Below are 16,358 nucleotides of genomic sequence, written 5' to 3' on the forward strand. Positions count from 1 at the left end.
AGGAAAACAGGCAGTAAATTTAAAATAAATAAATACATTTTGAGTTTAATCTCAGAAATGTTCTGGACAAAACATAAAAATTTCTGATTTTGAAATGTCAAAATTTGATTGAAAAAAAGCTAAGAAATTTTGAGATTCTAATACAATTTCTAAAAAAACGTAATTTCTGAATTTGAAAAGTAAAATTTTGAGATTGGGGGGAAAAACAAGGACATTTCTGAATCTCAAAAGTTTAAAATTTTTGACTTTTGAAACTCAAATAATTTTGTTCAAACATGAAAAGAATTTGTCCTAGAATTTTTGTAGAAAATTTTCTACAAAAAGCAAGAGGTTTCTGAGCTTCAAAAGTCAAAAATTTTTAACTTTTGAGATTCAGAAATGTACTTGTCTTTTGCGAGAAATTTTTTTTATATTAATCTCAGACATTTTCTGAAAAACCCAAGGTAATTTCTGAGCTCAATCAAAAATATATGTGGAAAAAAATTCTAACATTTTGAGATTTATCTCAGAAATATTCTAGGAAAAAAACATAAAAATTTCTGAGCTTGTGAAGTCGAACCTTTGACTTTTGGAAATTGTCAGAGTTTCAAATTTAAAAAATATTAAACTTTTTGAGCTCAGAAATTTTCACGATTTTTTCTAGAGAATTACTGAAATTAATTTTTGAGTTTTTGGTGGAAATTGACTTTTTTCCTAATTGCCCCAATATGCCGACTTATGTTGACTCTAAAAACTTTTCAGCTTCTTAAAATGGTAAATATTTATATTTACTACCATGAATCTTTAACATGTTGTGTCCCCTGCTGTAGTTGAACACTTTAATTCCTATGAGAGTGCTAAGCTAAGCTAAGCTAAGCTAGGCTAGATGCTGAATCAAATGTTTCTCCCGGTTTCAAACACTCCGTCGGGGAAACTAAATGGCCGCTGAGGTCACACACAGGTCAACGTCTCTGTAGCGGTGTTCCGTATTTAGCGGGAAAATAATAAACGAGCTGAATAAATATGGATTTAATTTTTTAATTGTAATGGCAGTTGTGTCAAATTGTTCCAACAGAGAACTAATGCGTTGCTTTGTGTGCTGTTGTAACGTCAGAGCTACAGCTGAGTGAACAAATTGTTCTTTATGGGTCAGTAGTTTCACACAATGAATGCTAATGAGGTGAAAGTAGTCGATGAAATCAAGCAGGTTTCTTCATCTCATGATTCAGCTTGAATTTCAACAAGCACAGCTGCAGTATTTCCATATTTTATTAACTTTTCTACCTTTTGTCACATCAAAATCAGATGGTAAATGTATTTAAATGGGATTTCCTGTGAAGCAGTTCGTTTCTGTTTTCTCCAGATAAAAATCTGAAGAGTTTTTCCTGCATTTGTATTCAGCCTAAAACATTTATGCAACATTTATACAACATTTATACGACTTCACTGCAGTTACACCTGCAGGTGTTTTGCTTTTTCATCCGATTAATCGCCAGAGTAATTGGTGCATTAATCAATAATTAAAATTATTTAGTTGCAGCCCTATGTTTTGTCAGTATGAAGCATTTCTAATACTTGTTGTTTTTCCAAATAATTGATGAACAATCAGCGTAATCGATTAATCATCATTATAGTTGATTAATCGTCAGAGTAATTGATAAAGTAATCGCTAACTAAAATAATCTTTAGTTGCAGATCTATATATTGTCATTATTAATCTTAAAAATTAAATTAATAAAATTGTGAAAGCAGAGTTGGGTAGTAACTAGTTACATTTACTCAGTTACACTTGAGTAAAATGCACTTTTACTACACTGTACCTTTTTACTTGAGTAATTTCATTTTGAAGTATCGCTGCTTTTACTAGTGTAAAGTTTCTGTATTTTCTACCCACTGAATGAAAAACATGTTTTAACCAAAAATCCACCAGGCTCAGACACACACCTGCAGTTTCTGTTAAAGTTTTCTAAGTTTTTTATTTACAGAAACTAATTTGGAAAAAAAAATTTGTGGCCTGATTTTGTTATTTTTTGTTATTTATATGGATTATTGTAATTTTTGTCCTTAAAATACCAAAATTTACACTTAATTTTATATTTTGATGATGTAATTTTTAAATATTAATTGATTCAGTAATTGAGTAAACTTTTTACCGAATACTTTTTTACTTTTACTCCAGTAATTTCTTGAATACTTTTTAATTTTACTTGGGTAAAAATAGGTTGAAGTAGAGCTACTCTTACTTGAGTAGTTTTTTGGTGCTCTGCCCACATCTGAGTAAAAGTAAAAGTTCAGTGTTGATAAAAGTAAATTTTTCTAAAAAAGGTTACTCAAGTAAATGTAACTAGTTACTGCCCACCTCTAGCTTTATGCATGCAGGAGAGACCGTCCTCCTCAGTTACAAACATTAACGAGTTTCACCACTAAGCTGCATCCAGTCGCCGTTTTCATCCCGCCTCCTTTTCCATGACAACACCCATCGCTAGTATCACTTACACGCGTAATCAATACGCGCTCTCTGCTGCTATTGATCCGGGGACGGCGTGTGCTCAGCTGCTGGGGCCGAGGACCCAGAAACGGACGGTTGATCAGCAGCACCTGGTTCTGCTCTCCAGCATGGAGGAAACGCAGCGAGATTAAGGAAGACTGCAAACATCAAAGCCTTGTTGGTTTATACAGGAACTGTTAATGAGCGGTTGTTAGGAAATCAATTTGCTGCAGGTCAACAGCTTCATTTGATGCTGTAATGAAGTGTTTAATTGAAGTGTAATACAGAACATAATGGATAAATGAAAGTATATGTAGCTTTTAATTGACAGTCGGAGGATGTTTAAATTAGAGCCGTGATGTTCTGCAGTAAAAGATCAGAATTCAAAGGCAGCTCAAAATAATTTGAATTAAAAGTTACCAGAGTGCTATAAAGATAATTTATTCTTATTGATAAACTAAACATGAAGGCCTATTTAATTTAAACGGCTGCATCCATAATAATCTATTGCCATAAATATTTTTAGTCTCCACAGTTTATTTTATTAAACTTTTAATTAAAAGTTGCAATTGTTTTATTTCAAATTTGCTGCATATTTTTGTTACATTAAACTCAGTTCTTCCCAAACTACAGGTGTTTCCACACCTGATAGTCCGGTAGACTCGGTTCGACTGGGGAACAAAAACATTTGTTACATTTTCAGCTGCTGCCGTTCGCTGTCACACAACATCGTGTCAAACAAACCCAACACTTTGAGAAACATGTTCCCCTTCTCGCCTGTGGGGGCGCTGCAGCAAGAAGGAAACAACAGAAAAACCTCTGAAGAAGACGCTGAGCTCAACTTCCTCCTTCACAAAATGTAAACAAAAATGGAGTAGCGTCAGAATTGTAGTGGTTGCAAGTTTAGAAGAAGATTAATCTCAAAATTTCATTTTTTCTGGAAAATTTCCAACTTTTGAAACTCAGAATTTCCAAAAGTTGAACATTTTTAAGTTTTTTTTCTTGAAAATTTCTGGATTAATCTAAACATTTTTTTGTTTATTTTTCCAGCAAATTTGAACTTTTCAAACTCAGAATTTTTTGAGAAACATTTATTAAATTTATATGTTTTTCTGTCAAATTTGTGACTTTCAAGCTCAAACATTTTCTTGTTTTTTTCTTGAACATTTCTCATGCTAATCTAAAAAATTTCAGATTTTTTTGTCAGAAATTTACTTCTATTTTTTTCTCTATCTCCAATGGCCCTAATCATAGGTGTGAGACAAATCATCGTTGTTTTTAAAAAAAATATTGATAAACAAGTCACTAAAGACGCCACCTAAATTCAGTGTGTACTCATAAATCTTGTGTTAATTAAAAGTAGACGTAAAATTTTCCAAACTGAAGTCTGACTTCTGGCAACTCCTCCTGCTAGTGATGGATAATTTGCAGTACATAAGGACCGGAAACTGAAACTGCATCCTTGTAATTGAATTACGTTTCATTTTATCTCCCTTTTCTGGACACATTACCGTCTGTCAGAACCAGTCAGTATAACCAAATCAAATCCAATCTGATGCGTTTGCAGCTGATTGATTCCTGCACGGTGTAATTAAATTGTTGCTGTAGCCGATAAGAACCATGACTGCTTAATGTTGTAGGACGAGAGGTGACCCAGTATCATGGGAGCGTCTTCCCGCTGACAGATGAGATGTGGGACTGGGATTAGTGGAAAGTGGCTGGAATTTCTGTTGTATCTTCATATTTTAAAGATTAGATTCAAGGTGTTAAAGAGTAAAATTTAAATTATGTGAAAGATGAGAAGTTTTATTAAAAACGGCTGGAATTGAAGAATATGTCCAAGCAAACTGAAAGCTTTTATCTTACGGCTGAAACGATTAATCAGATTCAGTGTGATTAATCAGTTATTAAAATAATCGATTAATCACACTAATAAGCTAATTTATTAATTGATCAATTGTTAACTGGAGTAAACAGACAAAAAAAATGTATTTGCTGAATAAACAGCACACTCAGAATAGTAATTAAGCCAAAACTGTACCAAAAAATATGCATTTTGATTTAAGATAAAAACCCAACCTGTAAATGTATTTTATAACTCCTCAAGCAGAATAGTCTTAAATTCACCGATTCAAATTCTGTAAATAAAATCTCTTTTCAAGCACTTTTTCTTATCCAATTACTAATCAGTTAATACAAAAATTAATGAATAGATTGTCGTTTGTGTACGAAGAAGTCCAGCAGAAAGGTCTGAGCTTTTCACAGAAATATTTTTTAGCCGCAGATGAATCATTTACTGCAAATCATAGAGTTCACTAAAGGAATGCATTTTGGCAATTAAATGTTTATCACTAAAATAAGGAATTTAATTATTTGCATCTTTTAATGTATAAAATTTTTTTACATGAAGAATCTGTAGAATTTCAACATTTTTAATTGTCAGTAAATTGGTTAATTGATATCTGAAATAATTGCTAGTTGCTGCCCTGTATTGTCATTTTGAAGCATTTTCAGTACATTACTATGAAATTACAATTTAGACAGATTTCCATCTTTTTCCTCTGAGTGTCCAGTTTCCTCTGAGAGCTTAATGAGACTTTTCAAGCTCCATAAGGTGGAGATAAGATGATCCTTGGACTTTAGTGTGAAACAAGTGTTTCTCTCTTATATCTTGTGCTGATGGTTTCTTTTTGTCCTCTAAAGGCAGGAGGTGCTTGTTGCAGCTGGGGTCACCAGCATGAGGCTCAAGGACGTTGCAGTAATTCAATCTTACCTGTTAACAGGCCTCTAGCTCGTAATCTGATAAAGCACCTCGGATACTCACTGTAAACGCTTTAAAAAGACATTAAATGGCTTTTGTTAAATCCACAATGTGATTTGACATTTAGAGGTATTGCGTATGGATGTGTTTATATGAACAGTGATCACAGTCGGATCTATAAAGAGCGGATAAAGACGCTGATCAATACCCGTCACAGTCCAGTTGATCAAATATTTATCCAGGAAGAGGGAGGAGAATAGACTTCCTGTCGGCTCAAACGAGCCGCGTCTCCTCAGGTTGTCCTGCCAGAAGAAAAGGTTTTATCAGGTCAATTCATAGACTTCGGTACGGAAGAATATCAGGGCCACTGGGGACAGAAAAATAATTGACTTTTAATTTCAGAAGGTGAAAGTCTGAATTCTGTGGAAAAGATAAAATTCGAATGAAAAAAATAAAATTCTGAAGAAAAATAAATTCTGAGAAAAAAAGGTCAGAATTCTCAGATTTAAGTCAAATTTCTGAGGAAAAAAAGACAAAATTCTGAAAAAAAAATCTAAGAAAAAACAAAGGAATTCTTAAAAAGATTTTGTCTATTTTTCTATAGGAAATGGAATCACTGCTTACAGTCGAACGTCTTGTGTACCTGTAGCTTTTTAAAAAGCTGTGTCTTTTTAAAACAATGTTGTAGAGATATTTGTTCTTATAATATAATCCTGTCCACACCTGATGGGTTTAAGAAAAGTAAAACCCGCTGAATTACACTAATCAGTGATGTTGTATCATGCCACACCCTTTGGGGGCAGTGTAGCATTAAGCTAACATCTGTCAGACAATCACAATCCTTCAAAACAACCACGACTTCCTGGTAGGAATTAAACATGGAGCCATTTCAACAGGATTTTAAAGGGGATGTATTGTCCAAAATTGACATTTTGCACATTTTTATTCTTCCATTTGGATTTCGTCTGCTTTTAAAAACGGCCCAAGCGCTTAAAAAAACTACAACAATAAAAACAGCCTCTGTGTACATAAGTTAATATTTTTTGGTGTCTGGAAAATGAGCCGTTTCAAAAGCCTCCAGAATGTAACGCCACAAATCGGCAGACGCAGATTTAGACAGATTTCCATCTTTTTCCTCTGAGTGTCCAATTTCCAGACCTTTTCTGTGCTTAATGAGAAATTTGAAGCTCCATAAGGTGGAGATAAGATGATCCTGGGACTTTAGTGTGAAAGTCCCAGGATTGCTAGGTAACGGGTTGCCCGTTATCTAGCAACCCAAGCGAAGCTCAGCCCCGTTGCCTAGCAACCAGCACGGTGGGTCAGCTGGTTTTCACCACTCTATGCGCTGCACAAAGCCTGCTCGAAAAAACAAGTGTTTTGTTGTTGTTCTTCAGAAACCACTAGCTTCATTCCTGTTGGTTGTGCAGGAGGCTCCACTTCTGCTTTTCAAAGACGTAAGGTTGTACAGTTGCGTATCTGGCCAGCAGCAGCTTATTTGAATTTAAATAGACCAGATGCCCTAAAAAGACTAAAATCTCATCATCTAAGAATAATTTTGTGCAAAAAAAAAAAATGTAATTAACATGTTTTGTTCCTCCCATAAACCCAATAGCTCACCTATAAATATAAGTTATCAAAATTTCTCTACATTATTTTCTCATTCTGAAAATGTAACTCTGATGAACTGACATGCAAATCTTTAATTTTGAGCTTTAATCTAATTAATTTTCATTAACTTCCTTTATTGTGCAACGCTTGGCTGCTTTGTTTTCCAACCTTCCACAATGATGTTTAGTCAAGCAGAAAGAAACACATTAGCAGCTCCTCCTCCTACAAGATCCACCCACAGCACACATGATGATAACAACATGTTAATTTCTCTGTCTGGAGCCTCGTCTCTCTCTCGAATTGCCCCACATTCTGGGGAAGTTCCTGTACATTTGCACATTTATCTGCGTTTTCCTCTTCACTCCTCCTTTTCCAACAAGTTTAATGATGTTTGAGTCGCTGGGATAATTCACTGCTCTCCCATTGACTGTCAGCTTCCAGCTGTTTCGGCTGCTGGCAGGCGGTTCCTAAACGCTCTTACGCCAACAGTTCCTGGCTCGCTGAGCTGTGACTCCAGCAGAAAGGGGGCATTGGAGGGCGGAGGAGCTGCTGTTAGCGGACTGAAGGTTCTGGCTGCAGTGATAAGAGACTGATAGGGAGCTGCTGGTGCGGACGAGTTGGACACCTTGATGCATTGCTGAGCAGGAGCTGAGAGGCAACATGCTGATGATTCAGAGATTAATGTTCTGACTGTGTTCAATAAGCAGGTGTTGGTTTTGTGCAGACACCAGATTCTGGCTGAAACATATTTTACAGAGCAGGCAAAGCGAAACGTAGCAGCTTGTTCAGTTCTCATGTTGCTGTGCCTCCCATTAATATTTAAATATTATGAATCACTTTTTTAAAGTGGGACCTATTAAACAAAATTCACATTTTGTATATTTTTATGCTTCCATTTGGGTCTCTACTGCTTTTAAAAACAACCCAAGAGCTTTTAAAAAACAACAACAAAAAAAACACCGGGTTTTGGCAATAAGTTGATGTTTTTTGGTGTCTGGAAAATGAGTCGTTTCTAAAACCTCCTGAATGTTCAAAGATGTGTGATTGCATATGAATCATTATTGCAATCTGTATTTTAATTGTGCAAACTAAACTAAATTAAAACAAATCGGCACACACTACCCGTTACTTAGCAACCACAGCAGAGTTCTACTGTTACCTAGCAACTCAAACGTAGCTCCAGCATGTCTGGACAGTTGGTTTTACCTCTGTAGGTAAAAGAAAAGTGTTTTATTGTTGACTTACCATCCAGAAACCACTTGGTGGTTGTGCAGAAGGCTCCACTTCTGCTTTTCAAAGATGTATGGTTGTACAATTGCGCATCGGTTTGCCGACATTTTCACATGCGATTACAAACGTTCAGTTGGGGGCCGTGGGCTCGATATGAAACTTCCTCTCCATATTTTTCTTATTTAACTCTACCTATTCAGTAACTATCCCAGTAATCATCCTCCCCAGCATGTAAGCCTACCAGTTTAGTCACTTGTTTTTGTCAGATCCTCCTTATTTCTTCTGTTCATTCTAGTTCCTGGTTTCTGCATTTCCGGCTACCTGCTTTTTGAGACTTTAATAAACTACTCACTCTCCATTCAGCCTACTTGTTTCGTTCATAACTGTTTCCTTCCTAAAATATTACATTTAATTAACCTTTAGGATAAATTAGGTGATGTGGTAAAAATATGTTGAATTGGTGTGGTATTGATTTGTTTTTTTCATTTATAACAAAACGTTTTTTCCATGTTACAAGTGAAATTATCTGCCAGTTGTATTGTTCTTTTTATTATCAATGTTTGAGAAATTAATTATATAAGATAAGCTCCTATATCTTTCTGAAAAGTTACTTTTAAGTTTTTTTCCCAAGTGTTCTAAGATATTTGCACTGGAAACAAAAATACCTGGTAAGATTTTGTGTTTTGCAGTGTAATGTCCCCTTAAACAAAAGTCAAATCCCTCTGTTGGTAATTGTGTCTTAAAATGTTTTTAACATATTATATAATAGATATTTGGAAAATAAAGGTTATAATTTATAACAAATCCAAGTTTGCTGCTGACATTTAAAATGTTTTATGATATTTTTGTTTTGTGTTGCAGCCTGTAAATTAATACATTTCTGCTAATCAGGCTTAACTTTTTTCAACAGCAGCCGCTCTGTGTTAATCTACTACAGGAAATTAAATTAAATGTAACTGCAGTTGCATGCAGAATGAGTCTGAGTACTAATGAACTGTAAGGTGCAGTACGCTGAGCTGATATGTGTGTAAATATATTATGTTGTAGCAGTCGATTGCTGCAGAGATTTTCTGCACCTGCCACATTTGGCTGCATCCATAATGCAAATGAGTCTCTCTTGGTGTTTCCACGTCTTAATTTTTGACTAGAGTAAGCACTTTGGACAGAATTTTACCAAAGATCTGTGAGAGCAGCCTGCAGGCAGGTGAGTTTTATCAGAGCCACCGCTTCCTGTTTGTTTGTGCGAACGGCTGGAAGAAGGTGGGGACATTTATCAAGAGGGAAGCTTCCAGGGGTCAGCGCGCCGTCCAATTCTTCTCTAATGAAGAACACAGCTGAACCAATCAGAGCTCTGTTGCTCTGAGGCAGCCAATCAGGCAGGTGAGGTTGTGCAGGATTGATGAGAGGAGCGAGTCCTGATGAAGGATCGCCATAAGCCGGCAGAGATAACGCTCCGCTCAATGGAAATGCAATAATGCCTGAATGTAGCTCGGTGTTGGCTGGTTGATAACAGACGTGCAGCAGGAAGCGCTGAAATGCAGCGCGAGACTCCAGAGCTTTACATGTAAAGCAGCAGTGAAAATAGGACGATGTGTGAATGTAAGCAGACAAAGAGTGAGCCGATCATTCATTTTATCCTATAAAGAAGAGCTATTGAAGCTCTGCTGCCAACAGAACAAAGATTGTACTCTGGTTTAAATCAAATCAATGCGACTAAAGAGAAACTTGTGGATGAGTTTCTCTACATCTTGCTGAGACATTTATCCTCCAGTCCTGGAAATGATGTTCAGGTGGCAGAAGGCCGACTTTGTATCTGTCTTTATGTGACTCTAAAGGTCAGAGTTCAGCCTGATCTCTAGTTTTCAGCTGTAATAACTGAAGCTATGCATTGACTCTATATCGCTCCAAAGATAATAACTCCAGTTTTGTTTCTGTTCAGTTGGAGAAAGTTTGGCACATCCACACATTTATCTGTTGTAAGCATTTATTCAGTGACTGGATGGTCCAGAGTCACCTGGTGACATCGTAATGTAGAGCTGTGTATCATCCACATAGTTATTCAAACATTTCCTCCAGCTCCAATTCCTATACCTCTAACTGAAACATTAGTGCTTTAAAATGTCCAGACATTCCAGTGTCTTCCAATAAACTCATTCATAACATCCAAATCTCTAGTATCTTGTACCACATTCTCTCCAATAGAGCTTTAATAACAAATAGTGGATATATATATATATATACAGTAGACTACTCTGCTGACAGAGGAAACTTCAGTAGATTCAGATTGTACTCAATCAATTTATTAACCTGTAATGTTTAAAGACTTCAGGACCTAAATCTGGGTTTTTCTTTCACTCTGGGCATAAACAAAATAATCTGGAAACTTTAACTTAAATAATCAATCTTAGACAAGTGAACATGCTTTGCAAAATACTTTTCCTTAACATTTATTTCTTTGTAATTGGTTATCACACTGAACAAAACACATAACATAGCTTCACAAACTTCAGCTAGTGAGAGGGAAACCAGAAGAGCAAAATAACCCTCGAGTGAAACAGACTCTTTTTAACGTAAAAAAAACGTTTATGAATCACATTGTGGGGGGAGGGGCTGTGATTGTTCATGCCGCCCCCACAAACTGCTGTCCTGGGCGGTTGCCCATGTCACCTATATCAGAAACCGCTACTGTGTGGAGAAATATTTCTGTCATGTCAGAATAAAAGAAAATATCAGCAGAGATTTCCTTTATGGCTCCTGGAACACAGAGATTTACATTTACACCAGAAAAATAAAGAACAGAACAGCAGAGGCATCAGAACAATGAATCCTGATCTATCTGTGGTTTCCAGAACTCTGCAGAGGATCCAGTACCAACCCAAACTCCAGCCAGTAGCGGTTCAGTGAATGTGGTCTGGACTCTGTGGAGGAGAGTCATGGTTTCAGTGATGCTGTAGAAGGACAGAATACCTGCTCTGTGGTCCAGGTACACTCCGACTCTGGAGGAAACTGGACCTGAGATGGGGGTCCAGATGTTGTGACCAAAACTAAAACTGTTTTGGGAACACTCTAATGCCCACGATTTGTCATTACATCCAAATCCACATTCATTCCCACATCCTGCTCTGCTGATAGTCTTGTATGCAACTGATATATAAACACATGTCCCGCTCCACTCCACCTCCCAGTAACAACGTCCAGTCAGACTCTCTCTACTCAGAACCTGCCACCATCCAGTGAATCTGTCTGGGTGATTAGAATAGGACTGACGTTGACTCATCAGTGTCACCTTCCTGTTCCCCTCTGTTAGTCCCAGCTCTCTGTGTACTGTGTTTGGGTCCAAAGTGATTTCACATGAATATTTTAGGAATCCAGCTCTGCTCTTTGGTTCTGGTTCTGACAGTAGAACATCCACCTCAGTGACCATCAGTAAGATGTTTGTCCATGAGTCTCTCAGGACGTTGTGTAGTTTCTCTCTGAGCTCTGACACAGCTGCTGTCACGTCCTCAAAGTGTCTCAGAGGACGGATGTTGATCCTGGATGAGTGTGTAGACTCACTGAGTGCTGGCAGTGAGGAATAGTTGAGGAGAAACTGGTTGTGATCCTCTGTGTGTGAGAGCTGCTCCAGCTCAGCGTCTTTCCTCTTCAACTCAGGGATCTCCTGCTCCAGCTTCTCCTGAAGCTCTTTGACTCGACTCACTTCAGTTTCCTGCTGGGATCTGATCTGCTGCTTCACATCAGAGCTTCTTTCCTGGAGGAGACGGATCAGCTCAGTGAAGATCTTCTCACTGTCCTCCACTGTTTTATCAGCAGAGCGATTGATGGCCTCCACTTCCTGTTGAAGCAGCTTCACATCTTTCTCTCTGTCCTGGATTCTCTGCTGGATGTTTCCTCGTCTCTCCTCCAGCTTTCTCTGCCTCTCAGTCCTTTCTGCTGCAGCCGAGACTGTGTCATGACCTTTATGTTCCTCCATTAAACAGATGAGACAGATGCACTTCTGATCAGTGCGGCAGAAGATCTCCAATAACTTATCATGCTTAGAGCAGATGTTCTCCTGGAGGTTCTTGGACGGCTCCACCAGCTTGTGTTTCTTAAAAGCAGCTGAATCATAATGAGGCTGAAGGTGTTTCTCACAGAAAGAGGCCAGACAGAATAAACAGGACTTGATGGCTTTCAGTTTTCTACCAGTGCAGAAATCACAGGCCACATCTTCATGTCCAGCATAGCGGTGGTCAGCAGGAGCAGCTTGGAGTCCAGTCTTCTTCAGCTGCTCCACTAAAGCTGCTAGCATGGTATTCTTCTTTAGCACAGGCCTCGGTATGAATGTCTCCCTGCACTGAGGGCAGCTGTGGATCCTCTTCTGATCCTCTTCATCCCAGTGGGTTTTAATACAGTTCATACAGTAGCTGTGTCCACAGGATGTAGTCACTGGATCCTTCAGTAGATCCAGACAGATCAAACAGGAGAACGTTTCTCGGTCGAGCTGATTCTGCTCCATTTCTGGTTTCAGTCACAGTGACTGTGTGAGTTTCACTTCCTGAAACAGAGGTACGTTTGAGCTCTTACCTGTAAATCACGTGTCAGTGCAAAAGGGCTGCAGCCAATCAGCTTTCACCTTCAGCCGACGCTGGATCAATGCAGCATTAAGGCGTGTTTAAGAGCAGGAAGGACAGGAAGGACAGGAAAATAGGGAAAGTCTGGAAGATGATTAACTCAATGAATGTTTTAAGGAGGGAGTCTGATTATCCTGTTTTAGAGATGTAACAACAGCAATCAATCAATCAAGTTTATTTTTATTGCACATTTCAAGAACAAGGTAGTTCAAAGTGCTTTATATCATAAAACCATTTTTAAAAAATCATAAAAATATTATACAGTCACCAAGTGTGAAACCAGTAACAAGCATTACATTTTGTTAAGTACCATCATCAAAATCATCAATACACATCAACTAAATTGATCAATGTTTCATCTGCTACTAATCAAAATTAACTCTATCCAGGTGGGATCTTTAAGTCTAGATTTGAAGGAACTCAGTGTTTCCGCTGTTTTACAGTTTTCTGGAGGTTTGTCCCAGATTTGTGATGCATAGAAGCTGAATGCTGCTCCTCTATGTTTGGTTCTGGTTCTGGGGATGCAGAGCAGAACCAGAACCAGAAGACCTGAGAGGTTTGATAAAACAGCAGCAGATCTTAATGTATTGTGGTGCTAAGTTGTTCAGTGATTTATAAACTAATAGTAATAATTTAAAAGTTTACTCTCTCAGTGGAAGGACTTTAGAACTGGTGTGATGTTCTCTATATTCTTGGTTTTAGTCAGAACAGCAGCAGCAACGTTGTGGATCTGATTGATTTTTTTTAGGCAGACCTGTGAAGAGACTGCTGTAGTAATCAATGTGACTAAAGATAAGCGCAAGGATGAGTTTCTATAATGCTGAGACATTAGTCCTCTACTCCTCGAAATGTTCTTCAGGTGCTAGAAGGCTGACTTTGTAATTGACTTTATGTGGCTCTGAAGGTTTATTAACCTGAAGCCCTGAAGGTAAATTATTTAGTACTTAATAATTACATAATCATATGAACCAAAACATAGTTATATGGAAATGTTGGTATTTTATAGACAAAAATTAAAATAATTAATATACTGTAATTATGAAAATGATAAGAGCAGGCAAAATAATATTTTTTCAAATTTTTTTCAGAACTTAAAATTTTAACAAAAACTGCGGGTGTGTGTCTGTGTCTGGTAATATTGTTGTTAAACATGTTTTATTCAGTGGAAAGAATCCAGAAATTTTACTTATGTAAAAGTAGAAATGTTTCATAATGAAATTGCTCAAGTAAAAGTTAAAAGTACAGCATAGAGTAAATGTAACTATCATACTGTGTGGGGATATGCCTAAAATAAAATCTAGTGGAACCAGTTAGTAGTAATCCTACTAAAACACGGTCATCCATACGGATGCAAAACATGAATAAACTTGCAATTAATTATTGATAAATGATTTTATTTATTAGTTTAAAATTGGTTCCAAACGATTAAACTGTTTTAGTGTTGTAGTTTGGCCTCCATCCAGCAGAGGGCTGGATGGAGGCTCATCTTTAAGCGGTTCACGATGTAGAAAAACAAAGATGGCGGACAGAGGGGGAAAGTGAAACGGTCCAAACGAGAGAGAAGGACCTCGCTGCAGCAAACAGAAAGGGGCGGCGGCGGACCACTGTCAGTCACATACTTTATTTGGAAATGGGACCATTGTAAGCACAAGTACTGAGTAGCTGTTAAAATTACATAATCAGACGGACCAAAATATGAAGGTAAGTAGAAATTTGGTATTTTAAGGCAGTGGTCTCCAACCTTTTTAGTGCCGCGGACCGGTTAAGAGTACCGAAACCGATTCCGTTTGTGGGCTCAATGTTTTTTTTTAATTTATTTTTTTTAATTATTATTAAACAAACAGTATACAAAGACTCGTTGAGGTATACGAACATTGCAACATAGGTAGAAAAAATAAACAAAAAACAAGGGGCTAAGAATAAAGACAAGCACATAAACAGTAAGGCAAATGAATAACAATAGAGCAAGATTTTAAAACAAAAGAAAAGTAGAGATACTGGCAGTTACTTTTTTTGCAGAAATAGATTTCAAATGTTTCAATGAGGTATAATACAATTTAAATTGGTTAAGAAAAAAAATCAAAACAAGGTGTAGAACCTCTCCATTTACAGCAGTGTATATGATATTTAACAAGCAAGAAGACAATATTTATCATGTCAGATATTTGACTATCAAGGCCATCAACATAGTATAATATGTGGGTGATGGTTATCTCTGGGATGTCTTCAATTTTAAGGGACAACCAGTTTTTAATGTCTCTCCATAGTTTAAAGTTTGTGGGCTCAATGTTGCCGGGCAAGACGTAGCCGGCCGCCAGAATCCGGTTAAAGGATTTTCAAAATAAAAGATCGTCCAGACTCGATACATAACACGGAAATATTTAATTATTTCTTGTGCGGCCCGGTACCAATTGGTCCACGGACCGGTACCGGTCCATGGCCCCTGGGGTTGGGGACCACTGTTTTAAGGAAAAAAAATGACAATAATCCATATAACTAACAAAAAATAACAACGTCAGGCAAAAGAAATGTTTTCCAAATCAGTTTCTTTGAATATGAAACTTGAGCAACAAAAGCTGATGGTTTGTGTCTGTCTAGCAGTTTCTTTGGGTTAAAACATGTTTGTTTTTCATTCAGTGGGTAGAAAGTCCAAAAATTTTACTCAAGTAAGAGTAGCAATACTTTATAATAAAATTACTCAAGTAAAAGTAAAAAGCACAGATTAGTAAAATAATCCTAAAAATGCATTAATTACAAAAAGGTTACTCAAGTAAATGTAATTGAGTAAATGTAACTAATTCCCCAACTCTGAGTGTACCAGGCACTATTACAATTTCTAGTTATGTTGTAGCACAGATTGTGCTTTAGGAATTGAGGAATTTGACAGGAAATCCAATTAAAAAATGTTAATTTTGATGAATCCATCCAGCTAAGTTGTAGCTGCTGTGAGCGCATGTTTCGATTACTTCCACATGAAAACCTTTAGTCAGGTGCGTTTCGACATGATTGAGCTTTGTGCTGCAGACCTTGAAGAGTAATTATTGAATCGTTGCATTTCTTATCCTACAGACTTGCCAGCAATGCCGTTGCTCCACATTTCAGGTGTCTTATCAAGGACATCCCAAGGTTTGTTGGCTTCTTTTTAAAAGTGTGTCATAAGAGAAAAATCCAATAAATGAGCCTTCACAGACTTACGGCCTTGTTTTGATTGAACTTTTTACAGTGAAGGCTTTACAGGCCTGAAAAAGACCTTGAAGGCCAGTGTTTTTGCTCCATTGGTTTTATTTTTGGCAGTTGAGTTTTTATGCTCCATAATAGTTTAATTATGGAGTCGCTGCCTTTGTTTATTGGACCTCAGCTTGTAAGATTTCTGTATTTTGATCAGGGTTTAAATAGTTGGATCAAGCTGTTAACTGTCTGGTTGACCCTCTGTGTCTTTGTCACAGTAACAGTCTGTCAGGTTTCCACTTAAAACTTTAAAGGTGATCTATTGTGCTTCCTTGAACAGGTTGGGATAACCCTAACGGTGATACAAAACATGTTCCTTACATTTTTTGCTCAAAATCATTCTTGGATAATGAGATTTTACATCTCTACAGCTCAGTGTTTGCACTTGCACATGAAAATGGCTGCAAACAGATGCACAATTATATAACCTTTCATATTTGAAAAGCATTACTAG

At 37.1% G+C, this 16,358-nt stretch overlaps 2 protein-coding genes across 2 annotated transcripts in view; one reads left to right on the plus strand and one right to left on the minus strand.

Annotated features, from left to right (window-relative positions):
- The window catches only part of nav2a (neuron navigator 2a), a 256,627-nt gene that overhangs the window by 15,007 nt on the left and 225,262 nt on the right, over window positions 1–16,358 (plus strand). The window lies entirely within an intron of this gene.
- Window positions 9,939–12,597, minus strand: LOC116718511 (tripartite motif-containing protein 16-like). The gene has a single exon (XM_032560517.1). The coding sequence runs from the start codon at window positions 12,559–12,561 to the stop codon at window positions 10,879–10,881; it is 1,683 nt and encodes a 560-aa protein (XP_032416408.1). The 5' UTR covers window positions 12,562–12,597; the 3' UTR covers window positions 9,939–10,878.

Source organism: Xiphophorus hellerii, chromosome 4 (assembly GCF_003331165.1).
Source record: "Xiphophorus hellerii strain 12219 chromosome 4, Xiphophorus_hellerii-4.1, whole genome shotgun sequence".
NCBI lineage: Eukaryota > Metazoa > Chordata > Actinopteri > Cyprinodontiformes > Poeciliidae > Xiphophorus > Xiphophorus hellerii.

What these genes read in the sequence shown, in the direction of transcription:
- LOC116718511 (XM_032560517.1), bottom strand. Translation starts at nt 12,561, where the DNA reads ATGGAGCAGAATCAGCTCGACCGAGAAACGTTCTCCTGTTTGATCTGT.